The 15,869-nt window shown below is 36.2% G+C and overlaps 1 protein-coding gene across 1 annotated transcript in view; it reads left to right on the top strand.

The window, feature by feature from the left end:
• Positions 1-15,869, top strand: part of Mdh2 (malate dehydrogenase 2) — a 137,747-nt gene that overhangs the window by 79,581 nt on the left and 42,297 nt on the right. The window contains exon 5 of the mRNA XM_090406025.1: positions 8,052-8,228. Coding sequence (XP_090262151.1) covers positions 8,052-8,228 — 177 coding nt within the window. The remainder of the gene's footprint in view (positions 1-8,051; positions 8,229-15,869) is intronic.

Below are 15,869 nucleotides of genomic sequence, written 5' to 3'. Positions count from 1 at the left end.
ATCACAAACATCCAAGCCCAAGATTAGATTCGAAACCATGGCCTTTTGGCTGGAGAGTGTATAACCACTTGGCCAGCCAGTGGTGGTTAGCGTATCTGCTTTCTTTTGTTTATTTATTTTCTCTTTTTTTCCAACATAGATGGAGTTTAATTAGGACTTAGTTCCTTGTGTTGTCTGTTTCAATTTTTTAAACTAGTCCCACTGTTATATCAAATTGTTGTTTCTCATACTGTGACAAACTGTCTGTGCTCTGAAGATGCTGGATATAATACCAGCGAAATATCAGCAAATAAATTAATAAATATTATTTTCTTATCGTTCTGTGTTGTCATCAGTACCATTGAAAAATAAATAACATATACTCTGAACACACTTTCTCTTAAGTAGTGCAGAAAACAACTCTGATGACAAGGATTGTATTCTCATGAGCTTCCTGCTCTTTATTTGAAACTTTTCAGGTTTATATATATTTGGCTATAAAATAAGCATGAACCTTTATTAACTGTTATTTCTGTTTATTTTACATAGCATTTAGTCTCTTCTTTGATAAAAAAGAGAAAATAAAATCTGTGCTTTCGTAAATCTAATAACTGTCAAATATTAAAGTATAGAGCTGAGAGGATTCAGTTTGGCATAAGTGAAATACTGAAAAAAAGAAAGATGCTAAAAAAAAAGTTTCTCTCTACATTTAGCTTTAAAATATGGATGGATTCATAATTGCTTCTATTTCTTTTAATTTTGAAAAATTTAAGCTTAGCTCTATACTTGATCTTATTATGCACCTACAGGGAGTTCACTTATAATGAATTTAACTCTTTGACAGTGTTGCAATCTTATGAAATTTCTGGTCAATTTTTGGAAACTTTCTTTGGCTATGAAAATAAGGATGGATCTTTTTCCTTATTTCTGTTTCTAGCTCTTTAAATTTTCGAAATTTGGCGTGAAGCCTGGTTTGTAATGAAAATAAACAGCTGTCAGACTAGTGATTTTGTTGAAAGCTATGAAATAAGGATGAGGGTTTAATATCACCTATTTCTATTGCACTTATTTCTCTCAGGTACAAAATAAAAATATTAACAGAACATTTATTTTAAATTGTAAAATATAAAGAATAATTATGGATTCATCATCATCACCAAATTCCTGACATTTACCCTCAAGGGGTGTACAGGATATGATAGTACTACATGAAAAATTTACATCATTACTAACTTCCTACCTACAATTTTCTGCGAAATCAATCTGTTACCTGTCAAAGCTACAACATTGTCAGATCTTATATTTATATATCTATCTTCTAAGGCACTTTTTGCCATATCAATTCACCTATATCTTGGTCTTCCTCTGGGTCTTTTTCCTGCCAACCATTTCGAATGCAATATTTCAAACACTTGTTTGGCTAATCTTTCCTCGCCCATTCTGTTTAAGTGACCATACCACCTGAGATTAGCTCTGCTAATGCATTCCTGGATGCTCACGATGTCAAGTTCTTTCCTAATGTCCTCGTTTTTAATATGATATCGCCATTGATGTCATCTGTTTATGCCCATAATTTTCCTCAGGACTCTCATATCTGTTGTCTCTAGTCTTTGGTCAAGTGTTTTACTTCTGACCCAGCTCTCAGATTCATAAGTTAAAATTGGTTTGAACAAACTTCCAAAATCTCCAAGTTTTGTTTCTTGTTCTCAAACTCTTTCATTGTTTTATATACAGCTAATTTAGTGTTTTGACTAATTTTTCTTATTCCATATAAATTTATTCAGTTAACTTCCTACTAAACAGCTTTGTTAATTCTGTTATCTATTTCCATAATTAATTTACCATCTTTATTAAAAATCATGCCTAAGTAGCTGAAATGTTTTACTTGTTGTATAGGTCTCCATTCACAATGCAGCTGATATTTTCATTGTTTCTGCCTATTTTCATTATCTTTGTCTTGTTATTGCTGACCTTCATACCATATCTATCACAACAGTTTTTCAATTTAGTCAGGGAATCTTGCAAGCTTGTACCGGATTTATTTATTTCTGGTCTGATATCATCTACTCCAGCTGCCTTTCCACATTTTAGACTTTTGGTGGCTTTTTCTACTTCAAGCATGGATATGTATTCCTGATTGCATGCCTGATCAGCGTTTTTTTATCACTGTGCTGTCATCACTGCTAGTTTCATTTAACAATATTTCGAAGTAATTACTCCATACTTCAAGGATATCTTTTTCTCCAGTTTTCATATCACCTTTGTCATCTCTAATTCCTTTTACAGCACTCTTTCCTCATTTCTGAGCTTCTTCAACAACCTCCAGAATATCTTGCCACCTTCTTGATATTTATTTCCTATGTTCTTACCAAAGTATTCCCATGACTTTTGTTTGGCTAGTTTTACACACTGTTTAGCTTTCTTACGTTTGTCTCTGTATTCTCTAAGAACACAAGCAGACTTATTTGCCAGGAACTTTTGATATGCTTTCTTCTTTTCCTTCACTGCCTCTTTAACTTCCTGTGTCCACCAGGGAGTTCTGATTTTAATAATTAAAAGAAATTCTCAATAAATTATGATCTAGGAAGAAGAATTTTTTTAGAGTTTTTGGGAGTAGTCTGTCTGGTTTCTTCATAAATATTTCCACTTTCAGAAAACTTGTTGAATATGCTGCTAGCTAGTGCTCAAAGCAATTTTCTCTGGGAAATTGTAATGGTGGAATAAGTTTACCTTATTAGCCTTGAATGATGTTTTCATGTCACGTTTTTTGTCTTACCGGCTTACCAGTCCGGAACTTGGGGAGCACCCCTAGTGTGTGTGTGTGTGTGTGTGTGTGTGTATATATATATATATATATACAGCAATCCCTTGATTAGTGCGCCTAATGCATTCTTTAAAACAGGCGCATTAATCGAATATAATAACCTATGGGGAAATGTATAATTCGTTCTTCAGATTTCTTTTTTGATCCTTAATTTTTTTATAAAAGAATTAGGATATGTCGCAGGGCCTAGTTAAAGGAAAAGCATGTAGCTGAAAGACAATAAAACATATCCAGAATATAAATTTATTATTCTGCTTCTTAACAAAGAGTTGAGCTAACGTAGTTTGTCTGGCATTCTGTTTCTTTTTTTCATGCAACTGATGGTATGGCCCTATTGCCTCTTCTGCAAATTTTACTGGTTCTCTTTTCACGAGGGTCAGTCTCTAAGCATTGCTGCTTAAAAACTTCAATTGTACGAAAACTATTTTCAAATTGTTTCTGTGAAACCTCTTTGGGCTTGACAGTGATTAAATTTCATCAGTGATTAAAAGAATCACTCAACTTCTCAGAATGAGATTTAATTAACTTAGATTCATTTGAAAAGCCTCTAAAATCATTTACACAATGTGGAAGAATGTGCTTCCACATTTTCAGTGCATGCATGATGAACTTCAAACAGCCTTTACCTTTGTATTCAGCAGTTGATTCACCCATTTTTGTGTTCTTGTCCTATCTTTGCTCTGGACTCGCCTTGTTAATTTTTCTTTATTATTTCAAGTTTTTCTTCCAATCAGATTACTTTTCAAATAATTTTCACACTTCTGTTTTTAGCTCACTAATTCTTTTACTCATGATTAAAGGTTATGAAAAAATTTAAAATAAAAAAGTACGGAAAAGCACGAGATATGATCAGCAAAATGCTATGTAAAACAGACAACATAAATTTTGGTGGTAAATTTGGAACATAGCATACATGGAAATAGTGTAGTATGCCATTAAAAAATAACTATAAAATGTTTCAAATCGGTAATTAAATTATTTCATCCTGGTGAGTGATTTTTTAAAATAGTTAGCCATAAAAAATGTGTAGATCAAAAAGTTTTAAAATCTGTAACATTTATTTTTAAGATGTATATCGGTGCACTAATCAGGGGCACATTAATCGAGGGATTGCTGTATATATATCTTAGATTTTGTGGTCTGATATTTCAGTTTCATTATTATTATTATTATTACCCCAAGACCTCATGGAGTCAAAGACTCATCTGGGAGGTCCTTTTATCACACACATCTCATCATAGATTGCCTTAAACATACTCAAACTCCTTGCAGACACCACACTCTCTCAGGAAAGGCATTTCAATCATTCACAATCTGCACGAAAAAAACCACCTCTCACACCCTCTTTATACAGTTTCCAGGGATTACCTCTGGTTCTCCCCTGATCTCCCACTATTCTCTGTAGAACTTCTCCACCATTGATCCTATAACAACCCCTTACTAACTTGTAGGTCTCTATCATATGTCCCCTCTTCCTCCTGTCCACCAGACTCTGCAAATTACATCTTCTCAATCTTTCCTCATACTCAACATTCCAGAGGTCAGAAATTACCTTAGTCAGTCAGAAACTACCTTTGGACCTTTTCCAACATCTTTTCATCCTTCTGAAAACCCAGTGACCAAATCTGGGCACAATAGTCCATGTGTGGCCTAATCAAAGCCTTATACAAAGGAACAAGAATCTCCCTACTTCTACACGTCAGTGTCATCCGCATCATTCCCAGAAGCCTTTGTGTTGTCTTCTCAATTTAGGCGATGTGTCCCTAAATTTTAGATCCTTATTCACTATCATCACCCCCAGATCTCTTATTTCCTCTACCTCCAACAATACATTCTCACCAAGCATAAATTCTGCATCCCATCTTTGTTTTCCAAATTTTAAAACCTTACATTTTGCAACATTGAACTCACATTCCCATTTCCTTGCCCAATCACTGTCTATTCAAGTCTTCCTGTAATGCCACAACATCTTTACTACTCTTTATGGTTCGTCCCAACTTTGCATCATCTGCAAACAACTGAATATCTCCATCCAAATCTTCGCCAATATCATTAATATACAAGTTAAACAGTAATAGCCCTAAAACAGACCCTTGAGGTACTCCACTAGTGACTTTCCTTTTCCTCGATATCGCATCCCCATACACAACTTGTTATTCCTATTAGATAGCCAGTCTCCAATCCAATGCACTAATCTAATATCCAACCCCATCTGCTCTAGTTTGACTGTCAACTTATCATGAGGTACTCTATCAAAAGCCTTTACGAAATCCAAGTATATTACTCTGTGTCCTTCTCCTCTGTCCAAGGAAGCAGTCATTTTATTGTAATAAGTAAGCAGATTACTAAAACATGACCTCCCTTTAGCAAATCCATGCTGTCCATCAAAGATAAGACCATTGTTGTCAACCCAACTCTGGATCCTAGTTCTCACAAGCTTCTCCAACAACTTAACCACAATACCTGACACACAGATAGCCCTATAGTTTGATGCTTGAGTTCGATCATCTCCTTTATGAAGTGGCATAATCTTGACCTCCTTCCACTCTTTAGGAACTTGACCAAGTGCAAGACTCGTATTAAAAAAAATGTGTCAAGGCAGGTGTCAACTCTCTGGCACATTCCTTCAGAATACGCGGTTATATTTTATCAAGTCTCACAGCCTTATTTATATCTAGTTTACTCAACTTCCCAAACACCTCTTGCTCACTTACAGTCAGTCTCTCCTCCCTATCATCAACTGCTCTCAATCTCTCCATGAAGTCACATTCACAAGATTGAAAGATCTTTATGAACTGCTCATTAAGTATCTCTACCACACATTCTGCAACAGCTGTCTTTATACCATTTTCTCCAATCAATGTCATCCTTCCATAATTATTCTTTCTTTTGGCGGCTACATATCAAAAGAACTCCCTAGGATTCATTTTGGCTTCATTAGCTAACTGCTGTTCATACCTCTCTTTAGCTACTCTCACCAACCATGTCACCTTCCTTGTCTGGTCTTTGTAGACCTCATGAAATTGGTTATTTCCACTTCTCTTATGCTGCCTCCACAATGCCCTTTTTCTCTGTATCGCATGCTTAATCTCTTTATTCATCCATCTCACACCTACCTTATTTAACCTTCTCACCTTTGGAATACATTTAGACATTACATCTACTAGATAGTTTTTGAAAATCCCCCAAGCTGCATTGATCTCTTTTCCAGCTAACTCCTCATTCCACACTACACCCGCAAGCTGTCTCCTGAGCTCTTCATAATCACCCCCCTTGTAGTTCCACATATACCCTTTTCTCACAGGGGTCCTCGCACTGCTTGCAACCACCCAGGTAATCACCTCATGGTCACCTCACCAATTGGTGGATGATTTGACACCTCATTTATAATTACATCCTCTGATGAGATGACCAAATCCAAGCCCCTTAATCCTCGTGTGCCCTCTGTTACATAGTGTCTGAGGTAGTTATCCCTCAAAAACTCAAGAAATTCATTTTCTTTACTTCCAGTTGCTATCTCATCATTCCAGTCTATATTGACATAATTAAAATCACCCTTTACTTATTTGCTTGGCTAATTTGACTATACATTTCACTATCCCCACCATCCACATTACCTGGTCTATAACGACATCCCACCAAGTATTTGATTTCATACTGCCTCAAAACCACTATTTCCATCTTGCATCTCTACTTTGTATGGACATAACTCTTTCTCTATCATCAATAGCACTCCCCTCTCTCTTTACCCCTTCTATCCTCACGAAACACATCATACCCTTCCATCTCTATTCCTGTCAGGATGTCATCCTCATCTAACCATGTCTCACTTATTCCGACAATCTTTGGGTGAACAGATGCAATTAGTGCAACCATTTCATCTGCCTTGTTTCTTATACTTCTAGCATTTGTATACAAACACAACAGCTCATTTCTGGATCTACAGCCAGTTCCACTGATACCACTCACTCGATGTGATCTCTCTCCACGCCCGACTGGGGCCATTTCCCTTTCTGCTTCTTCATTTTAGAACCCTTTTCAATCCCAACTGTTTCCTCTTGATCCCTGGTCATCCCATTCCTTTCCTGCCTACACATACTCTCACCTCCTCTTGGAGCATCCACCTTTCTCACTCTGTGTATCCCTGTCCACCCTGAGCCTCCCCGTTTCCCTGCTCCTCTTGCACACCCATTTTCTCATTTTCTATACTCATACCACTCACTTCCCCATTCATATCTACCTCTTCAATCTCTCCTGTCTTACTCTCCTGCTCTTCCATATCACTCCCATCTCGATCTGATTCATTCTCTCTATTCACTTCTCTACCTTCCAGCAGCAGTCTCTTCAAGTGACTCACACATTTGTTTTGTTTTACAAATTCATTGCAATGCTTGGGTTTTTACATGACTGATCAGAGAGGTATACTTCTGTTTTACTGTTCACTGAGAAATTTTGTTTGCATATAAATCTTAAAACTTCCAAATAGTTTTTTATTATTCATGTCCAAAACTATATTATTTTTCAATATTTTTGGACAAATTTTCATACTTAATAATATAACTTAAGACCACATAATATAGGCTAAAAGAAAATACCTATCGATTGGTTGTGTTTATGATTTGTAACAAATTTTTCTGCTTCAGCTGGCTGAATCTTTCTAGTACCAAAGCCGAATATTTGAAAAACATGTCACATTGGCTGAATACTGAAGCAAAATTGAATATTCGGTACATCCCTAATTATTACAATTTTTATATTGTATCCCAAAAGATTTGCCTTTTGGGATACAAATTTGCCTGTTACAAACAAACTATTTGAACTATTAAAAGCTGTTTCATTATTTCTTTGCACTGTCTTCTTTCAATTAATCTTAATCATGAGTTATCACTACTTCTGAGAGGCTTTTCTCAAATTCATTGTGACCTACAATCCTCCACTTCAGCCAGTAGAGTTTTTGTATTTTTTCCCATAATCCTCAATGTCTTGCACTGTTTTCTTACTATGTCTGCCAGTGTCTTATCTATATTTATGTATATATATATATATATATAGTACTTTTGAAAGTTCATCAAAGGACTTAAATTGCATAATTATAATTATCAAAACATAGTTTTGACAATTCATCTGACAGTTTGATTAGACATACATGGTAATACTTATATAGAAACTACATGTTGCGTTATTTTGATTTACTCATTTTATTATATAGAATAAAGGTTATTTGTAATTTTAAATGTGTATTTGGTAGGGACTGGATCCAACTGTAATTAATATACCTGTAATTGGAGGTCATTCAGGAGTCACCATAGTCCCTCTGATATCTCAAACTACTCCTCCAGTTTCCTTTCCTCAAGATCAATTAGATGCACTTACAAAAAGAATCCAAGAAGGTGGTACAGAGGTGGTTCAAGCCAAGGCTGGAGCAGTATGTTTTTTCAGTGTTAAAATTTGAAACTGTTTAATTTTTTTGTGCGTGAATTAAAAAAAAATATACAGTGAAAAATGTTGAATTTAGAACTAACTATAGAGGTTGTATTAAGCATGCATTTAAAATGTGTTGGAAAAGAATATCATGTTTTGTTTAGGACTTTTTTATGCGACTCGCACCTATGAAAAATTTTTTGCACATATATATATATATAGAGAGAGAGAGAGAGAGAGAGGGAGTTAAAAGCTATGGTACATTAATATCATGTTAGGCTAAAATTTTTTATATTTTGATTACTTTTATTGATGTTTATGTAGTCTGGAAATATTGCTCTAGAGGCCAAACATGGAACTTTTTCAGGCCTCCAATAAGTGGGACAGTGGTCTCACACTAAGCAAAGGTCATCTCCCAACTCATCTACACTGGTGTCCAAAAGCTAAGATCAAACTACATTTTTACCTGTATATGAAAAAATTTTCATGACTACAGCCAAATGTGGACATAAATTTATTGCTAGCATACTAATAAATTATATTATACAAAAAATGCATTATAAGTTTTATACAAATTAAATTTGGCAAAAGTTACAAATTTGCTAAGGATGTAGTTCAGGAATTAATCTACAATGTTTATAGGAAACTCTGGGAAGAGACATTCTGGTATGGAATATATTCACCCAGAACTGCGTTGCAGCTCTCATCATACAATGCTTAGCACTAAGTGATTCGGGAGTTAGAGACAAACTGACCCACTTCTCCTTCAGAGTAAGGATAAGGGCTTGTTTGTTTTCTAAACGGGAATTTCAAGCAGCAGTGCATCTCCCTATTGTGTCCCAAATGTAATCTATGGGGTTGAGATCTGGGGAGCATGCAGACCAAGGATATTAACTGAATCAAGTGGTCAGTTAATATCCTTGGTCTTCACAAATGCTACACTCCACAGCTTGCACATAACATAGTGTGGCATTTGTGAAGAATTCATAAAAATGAATTCTTTGCCTACAGCACCACAGAACAGTTGAACATCGAAGCAATCTTCATTCCGTCATCTTTATCGTGTACTCGTATACTTTGAAGGCTGGATTATGGGCCTTAAGTCTATGCTTCTGCAAGACAGAATAGCCTGCAGTGGTTGCATCCCATCCATCATTAGGGTATACAGATAGCTAGTGGTTCCTTTTGCACATCGCCCACTCAGTTTCTATGTTGAAGCAGATGAACTAGCTCTGTCACTTAGACGGAAACTGTTGTCTTTTAACTATGCCCTAGAAATGGTCTCTTTCAGAGCATTCTACATGGAGTAGTCTTTTTGCTCTACATTGAAAGGCTCAATATCATACACCTGAGACTGCCATTCTGTCATTTTGGCATGAGTGTTAAAGAGATTATGGAATCTATTGGCATAAATGTTGACAACATTATGTGCACCAAACATAACAGCATTCCTCCATGGCAAGTTTGCATTCCCTCCTGCAACCTCTCATTTTGTCAATTACAGAAGTCTCATACTCTAGCATCTGTCTGCCTGCAATTGTTTAATGTATACAGAGTGGCCCATTCAAATTTCTTGCCATCTATGGTTTAATATCTGAGACCTCCGTTGGCTGTTTCCTAACATTACTATCTTCAGCTAGCTTAGCTTGCACTTGTGTCTATAAAGAAAACTGCTACCAAAAGTGTGTAATTGGTGCAGACTCATTGAGTTCTTTACAAGGTTATCTCCTCTCCTATGCACAATTCACAACCAGTACTTTGTGATGTTTTACAACTGTTGTATGAAATGAAGACCCTTAATTTTGATGTTTGCTTGTGCCGGATTCCTCTTCACATTGGAATTAAGGAAAATGAGACTGCAGATGGCTGCTAGAATAGCTCATACAACTTTCTATGTACTGGTTGACAGTACCATATACAGACTGCAGACAAGTTATAAGATCAAAGATAATTGCCCAGTGGTAGTTATTATGGCAGGAAATACTGAAAAGCAAATTTCATGAGATTAAGTGTAGAAACAGAAGAGAGGAAGTTGTTTTTGATTGGCTCCTCATAGGTCACAGTCATCTCGCACATTTCGTATTTATTTGAGGTCTGATGATCCTCCTTTGTGTGCAACATACAGATGTTGTCATCACACATCTCTACATTTGTCACATTCTGATGGAGTGCCAGCACTTCACATGAGAAAGAAATGAAATTTTTACTTGTATAATGCTGTAACCTGTAGTGTGGTTCACTATGACTTTTGCTGTCCTTGAAACCAGTAAACTTTAAATCAACCAACCAACCAACCTTCCCATTTTGGAAAATAGACTGTTCTTGAAGATGTTGAATCATGTGGCTCTTTACTATATAAATCAGGCAGATGGGTATCCAACAGTTCTGTTTTTGTGTTTAATGCATCAGAATGGGCAAAAGATGTCACGTTGAATGGGGTATGATTGCTGGTGCCACTATCTCACAAACATTACTATTCTGGGCCTTTCATGCACCACATTGTTTAGGATCTACCAGGAGTAGCATAATAACCAGACAACTTTAAGCCAAAGGTAGCGGAAGGAAATAACTCATTGATGCACAAGGTCAGAGATGAATGGCAAGGTAAATGTGACAGGGGGCCACAACCAGTCAAATCACAGCTGAGTACAACAGTGGTGGTTATCATCTCAGATCACACAATTTGTTCTCTCTCATGGAATGAGTACATGATCAGACAACCATCCCACCTCCTAATGCTGTCAGCTAAGAACAGGAAGATTTAGCTTTAGTGGACATGTGATCACTAACATTGCACAGCTGACAGCTGGGGAAAATGTTGCTTGGTCTGAGCTGATGAAATGGCTCATTGATGCACAAGGTCAGAGAATGAATGATAGGGATTGTGAAATGTGTCAGGAAGGCCACAACTCAATACAACAGTGGTGGTCAGGACATTATCTTAGATCACAGTTTCATGCACACTGTCATGGATTGAGTACATGAGCAGATGAGTGAGCATCCCAGGTCCTAATGCTGTCAGCTAAAAACAGGAAGATGCAGCTTCAGTGGATATGCGATGACCAACATTGCACAGCTTATGGCTGGAAAAATGTCACCTGGTCTGAGCTGATGGCACAACCAGAGTATGGCAACATGTGACAGTGGACCTTTCCAACCAAGCAGCAACAGCTCAGGTTAGTGACAAAAGTAAAATGCTGTGGGACATGTTTTTTTGGCACACATTAGGTCTGCTGATACCAGTTGAACACTGCCTGAATGCTACAGCCTATCTTAACATCATCGCCGATCATCTTCATCCATTTGTGGTTGCAGTTTACCCATTGTTAAATGGGTACTTCCAGCAAGACAGTGCACCATGTTGAAATGATTCAAGAAACATGACATAGTTTCCTTTACTCCTCCAGTGGCCAGCTCAGTCCCCAGACCTTAACCCAGTAGAGCATCTCTTGGAAAAGGTGGAAAGAATAGTTCTCAGTAGCAATGTGCACCATCCAATCTGCAGCAATTGAGTGATGCCATTGTGACACTATGGACAAACATCTCAGAGGAACGTTTTAGACACTTAGTTGAATCAGTACAGGCCATTATTAAGGCAGAGGGGGACCCACTCATTAATAAATGCTCTTCTTGATAAAGTGGCCACTTAGTGTATGCTTAAAACCTGTTTTTTATTAATGTTTTTGCAAATTTTTTACACTTGTTTTTATATACTCTTTTTTTTTTTTGTTTATGCCCCTTATATATAACTGTCCTTGTGCTATTAAAATCAAAACATACAAACAGTTGATGACAGTATCCTGCATCCCACTTTGTCATTTGAACAAATCTTGTACTATACAGATCTGCATATCAAGAATTTTATACTCTGCAACCCTAAATCTCCATTCCCATCTTCATTTCTATTCTGATAACTTTATTAATTCTAGAAGTAGAATTAGAGGTAACATAGTGATGTTTTGGGTTTTATTTATTTATTTATTTATTTTTAATTGGATCCATTTACAAGAAGGGGATGTTATTTAGGGGCATACTTCACAAGAAAGGCTATTCCAGACAACATAGGTAGCTGGAATAATGAAGAGGAGATGTAGGTGTGTTAAGCAGTGATATTAAAAAAGACATGTTGGGCAGCTGCTACTCTTGTCTTAACAGACCCAACTGAAAGTCAAACAGTGGTTGTTGCTGGTTTATTAGAGCAGTGTCCAATGAATTATCTAGAAACTGTGTGTATGTGAGAAAATTTGAAGTTAATGATTGAGAGAAGGAATCATGTATGAGCAGAATTGCTCTCCTCTAGAGAGCATAGAGAATTCCTTGGGTGGAGTTGGGATTTGTATAGAATTTGTAGCTGGATGGGTTAAAAGTAGTCTTGTATGAAAATAAGGCAAATGATATCCCAGGTAGAGAGAGAATCTTGTCTGGTGATATGTGTATTACTGAGGGTAAGTGTAGGTGAGCCAAGATACTTTTTACAAGAGAAAAGCAGAACTGGTAGCATTGGCATTAATGATAACCAAATTATCCTCATACCATAATATGTTATTGATTTTTGCTATATTGCTTAACTAGAAGAATTTTAATACTGGAAGACATAAGCTTCTATGCTTCTTTGATAGTTTAAGAAAATTCTTTTTTAATGTACTGTTTATTTTCCTTCATAGTTTAAAACTTTCATGTTCACCTTTCTCCTGTACGCTCCCTGATCTGCCCCTGCGAGAGTACATATTTAAGTTTTCATTATTAATAGTTTTCTTCCAAATGGATCTCTTATTTATCAAGTTGCCAATACTGGCAGATATTAATGTAGTATTTCTAAGGCACTTCCAACAGCATCATTTCACTTAAACTTTAGTTCTCCATTTAATCTTTTCCTTCCATCTTTGTATCAAACCCCTGTTTTGTTTGCGTTTTCCTTCCATTCTGTTTAAATGACCCTATCACCATAGAATTAGCTCTGTTTGTACATGATGATAGGTTACTTTCGAGTATCCTAATTTTTTTATCCTCATTAAAATGTTATGTTAACATAACATTTGGTCACTGATGCCGTTTGTTCATTCCTGTAAACTTTTGAGAACATCAACATTTGTGGTGTCCTCCGTAGCTCAGTTGGTATAGACAGAGGTTTCAATATTTTTGTGTAAAAGTTCTTCCAAGTATGGTAAGAAGTTCTCTCTTAGGGATTAGTTCAGAGGGAATTCCTCTGAGGCATTCCCTTTGGTTGGAAAGACCTAGGTTTGAATCCTGTCTAGGATGAGAAGAACCTTTATCAAGGCTTTTCAACTGAAGGTGAATTAGATGGTCTCTTATGGAAGGGTTTTTCATCCTGGGCAAACTGTCAATGGAACAAGTGCAATTTACAAACAAAGAATACTCATAGATATGTGGTTTAACCACCTTATCCTGGAGTTCTGGTTAGGTAATCCTAACCTTGGAAGCCTATTGGTACTTAAGTGCCTGTTAGAGCCACTGATGATGGTGATGAGTTTTTATCAGTTTTAACCCAACTTTCAAATCAATAATTTGGTTTGAATACTGTTGTGTATATTGCTAATTTAACATACTGGATTATTTCTCTCATATTCCATATAAATTTACTCAAATAGCTCTCCACCTTGCCTGCCTTATTCTCTCTTTCAATATTCAATTGCTTTTTCAGTAACAAACTGTGTCTAAATTGCTGAAGTTTGTTTATTTATTTATTTGCTATCCATCATTAAATTGAAGAATACATCCACTGGAGATATTAAACTCCAGTTGTTTTTATTCAGGAATACATCATCATTTCCACAAGCTGAGTTTAATATCTCCAATTTTAATGTTCTGTTTAATGCCACTTTCTTTCATTATGTGATCTGTATGGATGAAGAATAACAGATAGCATGTATCCTTGTCTTCAGTCTAATATTACATCAAATTAACTGATAATTAAGTTTAATGGAATGGATATAGTAGATTAATTAAACACAAGTTTAATTGTTCTAGTATTTCATCTCTGTCACAAAGAATTGTAGTAGCAAACATAAACCAATAAGTGGAAGAAATTAGACTATTTAAAGCCTAAAGTTCTATGAGTAGGATTCTCCATGGTTGTTGTTGGACCGGAGGCCTAAGAATTAGTTTCCCAAATCTTGGGAAATCAATAATTTCATTTGAACACTGTTTTATATATTGCTAGTTTAATATTTTGGATTATTTCTCTCATATTCCATATACATTTACTCAACTAAAGGTGAATAAATACACAAAAAAATTAACAAAATAGCTGTTCCCCATTTCCTCACATCTCTTAACACAACCATATCTGTTTAAATCAGGCTGTTTGTTTTAATCTGCTGCTGATTATATAAAAAAATTCTTTCAAGTTTGTATTTACTGTGGTGAAGGGTAATAGTTTCTTCACACCTAATCCTGTGCACGGTATCCAAGGCATGTTGACTAGATCTGCCTGATCATAGTTGTGCTGATGGATATATTTCTTGTGTTCACCTAGATGGATGTTAGCAGATCTAGTTTGATTATAATATGATAAGTTACTATATGATAAGCATAAGAAACCTTGTAAACACGTGGAACAGAAAGGGAAGGAAGTGGATCCTGAGGCAAGCAGATAAGGTCAGCTAGATTTAAATGAGATTTGAAAGCAGTGCAGAGATTATATTTAAAGTTCTGGCTATTTTTCTGAGGTTCCCAGGATACAGGGAGTAGTAATAATTACTGTAATCAATATGTTGGGAGTGCTTAAGTCAGGGTGCTTAAGGGTCAAAGCTACATAACTGAGAGGAGACCTCCACATAGCCTTTAAAGGAATGCAGAGAACTGATCAGGGTTCTGACCTAACGTCCAATCCTCACCTCCTTGTGGTGAGGATTGGATGTTATGGATGGGCTGGCAATTTGGGATTTAGCCAATCAAATTGTATTCTTATTGGCTTAAACCAAAATAAAAAAAAAAAATGATGGTACAACATTGACAGAATTTCATGCTGGCTGGGGCATCATCCAGTTAAACAACCCCCTGTTGTTTTCACCAGGAAACCAGAGCAAATTGCAAAAAGTCAGCTACTGGAACAAATCCTAAAACCCACCCATCACAAGAGTTCAAGATTAGTACTATCAACATAAGAAGCCCGAATGGCAAAGAAATTGAGCTAGCTGAGGAATTGGATAAGTACCAGATTGACATAATAAAGGGGGCCTGAAACAAAAAAAAGGCAAAAACTGGTGAGATCTTTCTGAGCAATAAATACAAAATGTTATATTCAGGCAGTGACAATCAAGGAAAAGAAGGAGTAGACATAGTATTCGATACTAAATATGAGGCTAATCTTCTTCAAAGGCAGGCAGTCTCAAGTAGAGTGATGTGGACAAATATGAGAATGGGGAACTGGACAATCACTTGTTTGTGCCTATGTCCCAAAGAAGGTTCTACTAAGGTAGAAGTGGAGGAATTTTTTGCGGCTTTAGCGAGAGCACCTGACACAATGAAAAAGGAAAAATTGGTCCTTGTTGGGGATCTAAATAAGAGTAGGAAATGATTGTCAGGCATACAAAAACATTTTGGGAAAATTTGGAGAAAAGAGCAAAGCTAATAATAATGGCAAATACCTGTTGGATTTCTGAGCTGGATTCAGACCAAAATA

This window comes from Typopeltis vanoorti, chromosome 16 (genome assembly GCF_054136105.1).
Source record: "Typopeltis vanoorti isolate ZY-2024b chromosome 16, IOZ_Tvanoo_1.0, whole genome shotgun sequence".
In the NCBI taxonomy this organism is placed as follows: Eukaryota; Metazoa; Arthropoda; class Arachnida; order Uropygi; family Thelyphonidae; genus Typopeltis; species Typopeltis vanoorti.
Note: the sequence above shows the minus strand (reverse complement) of the source record. Positions and strands in the feature narration are given on the sequence as shown.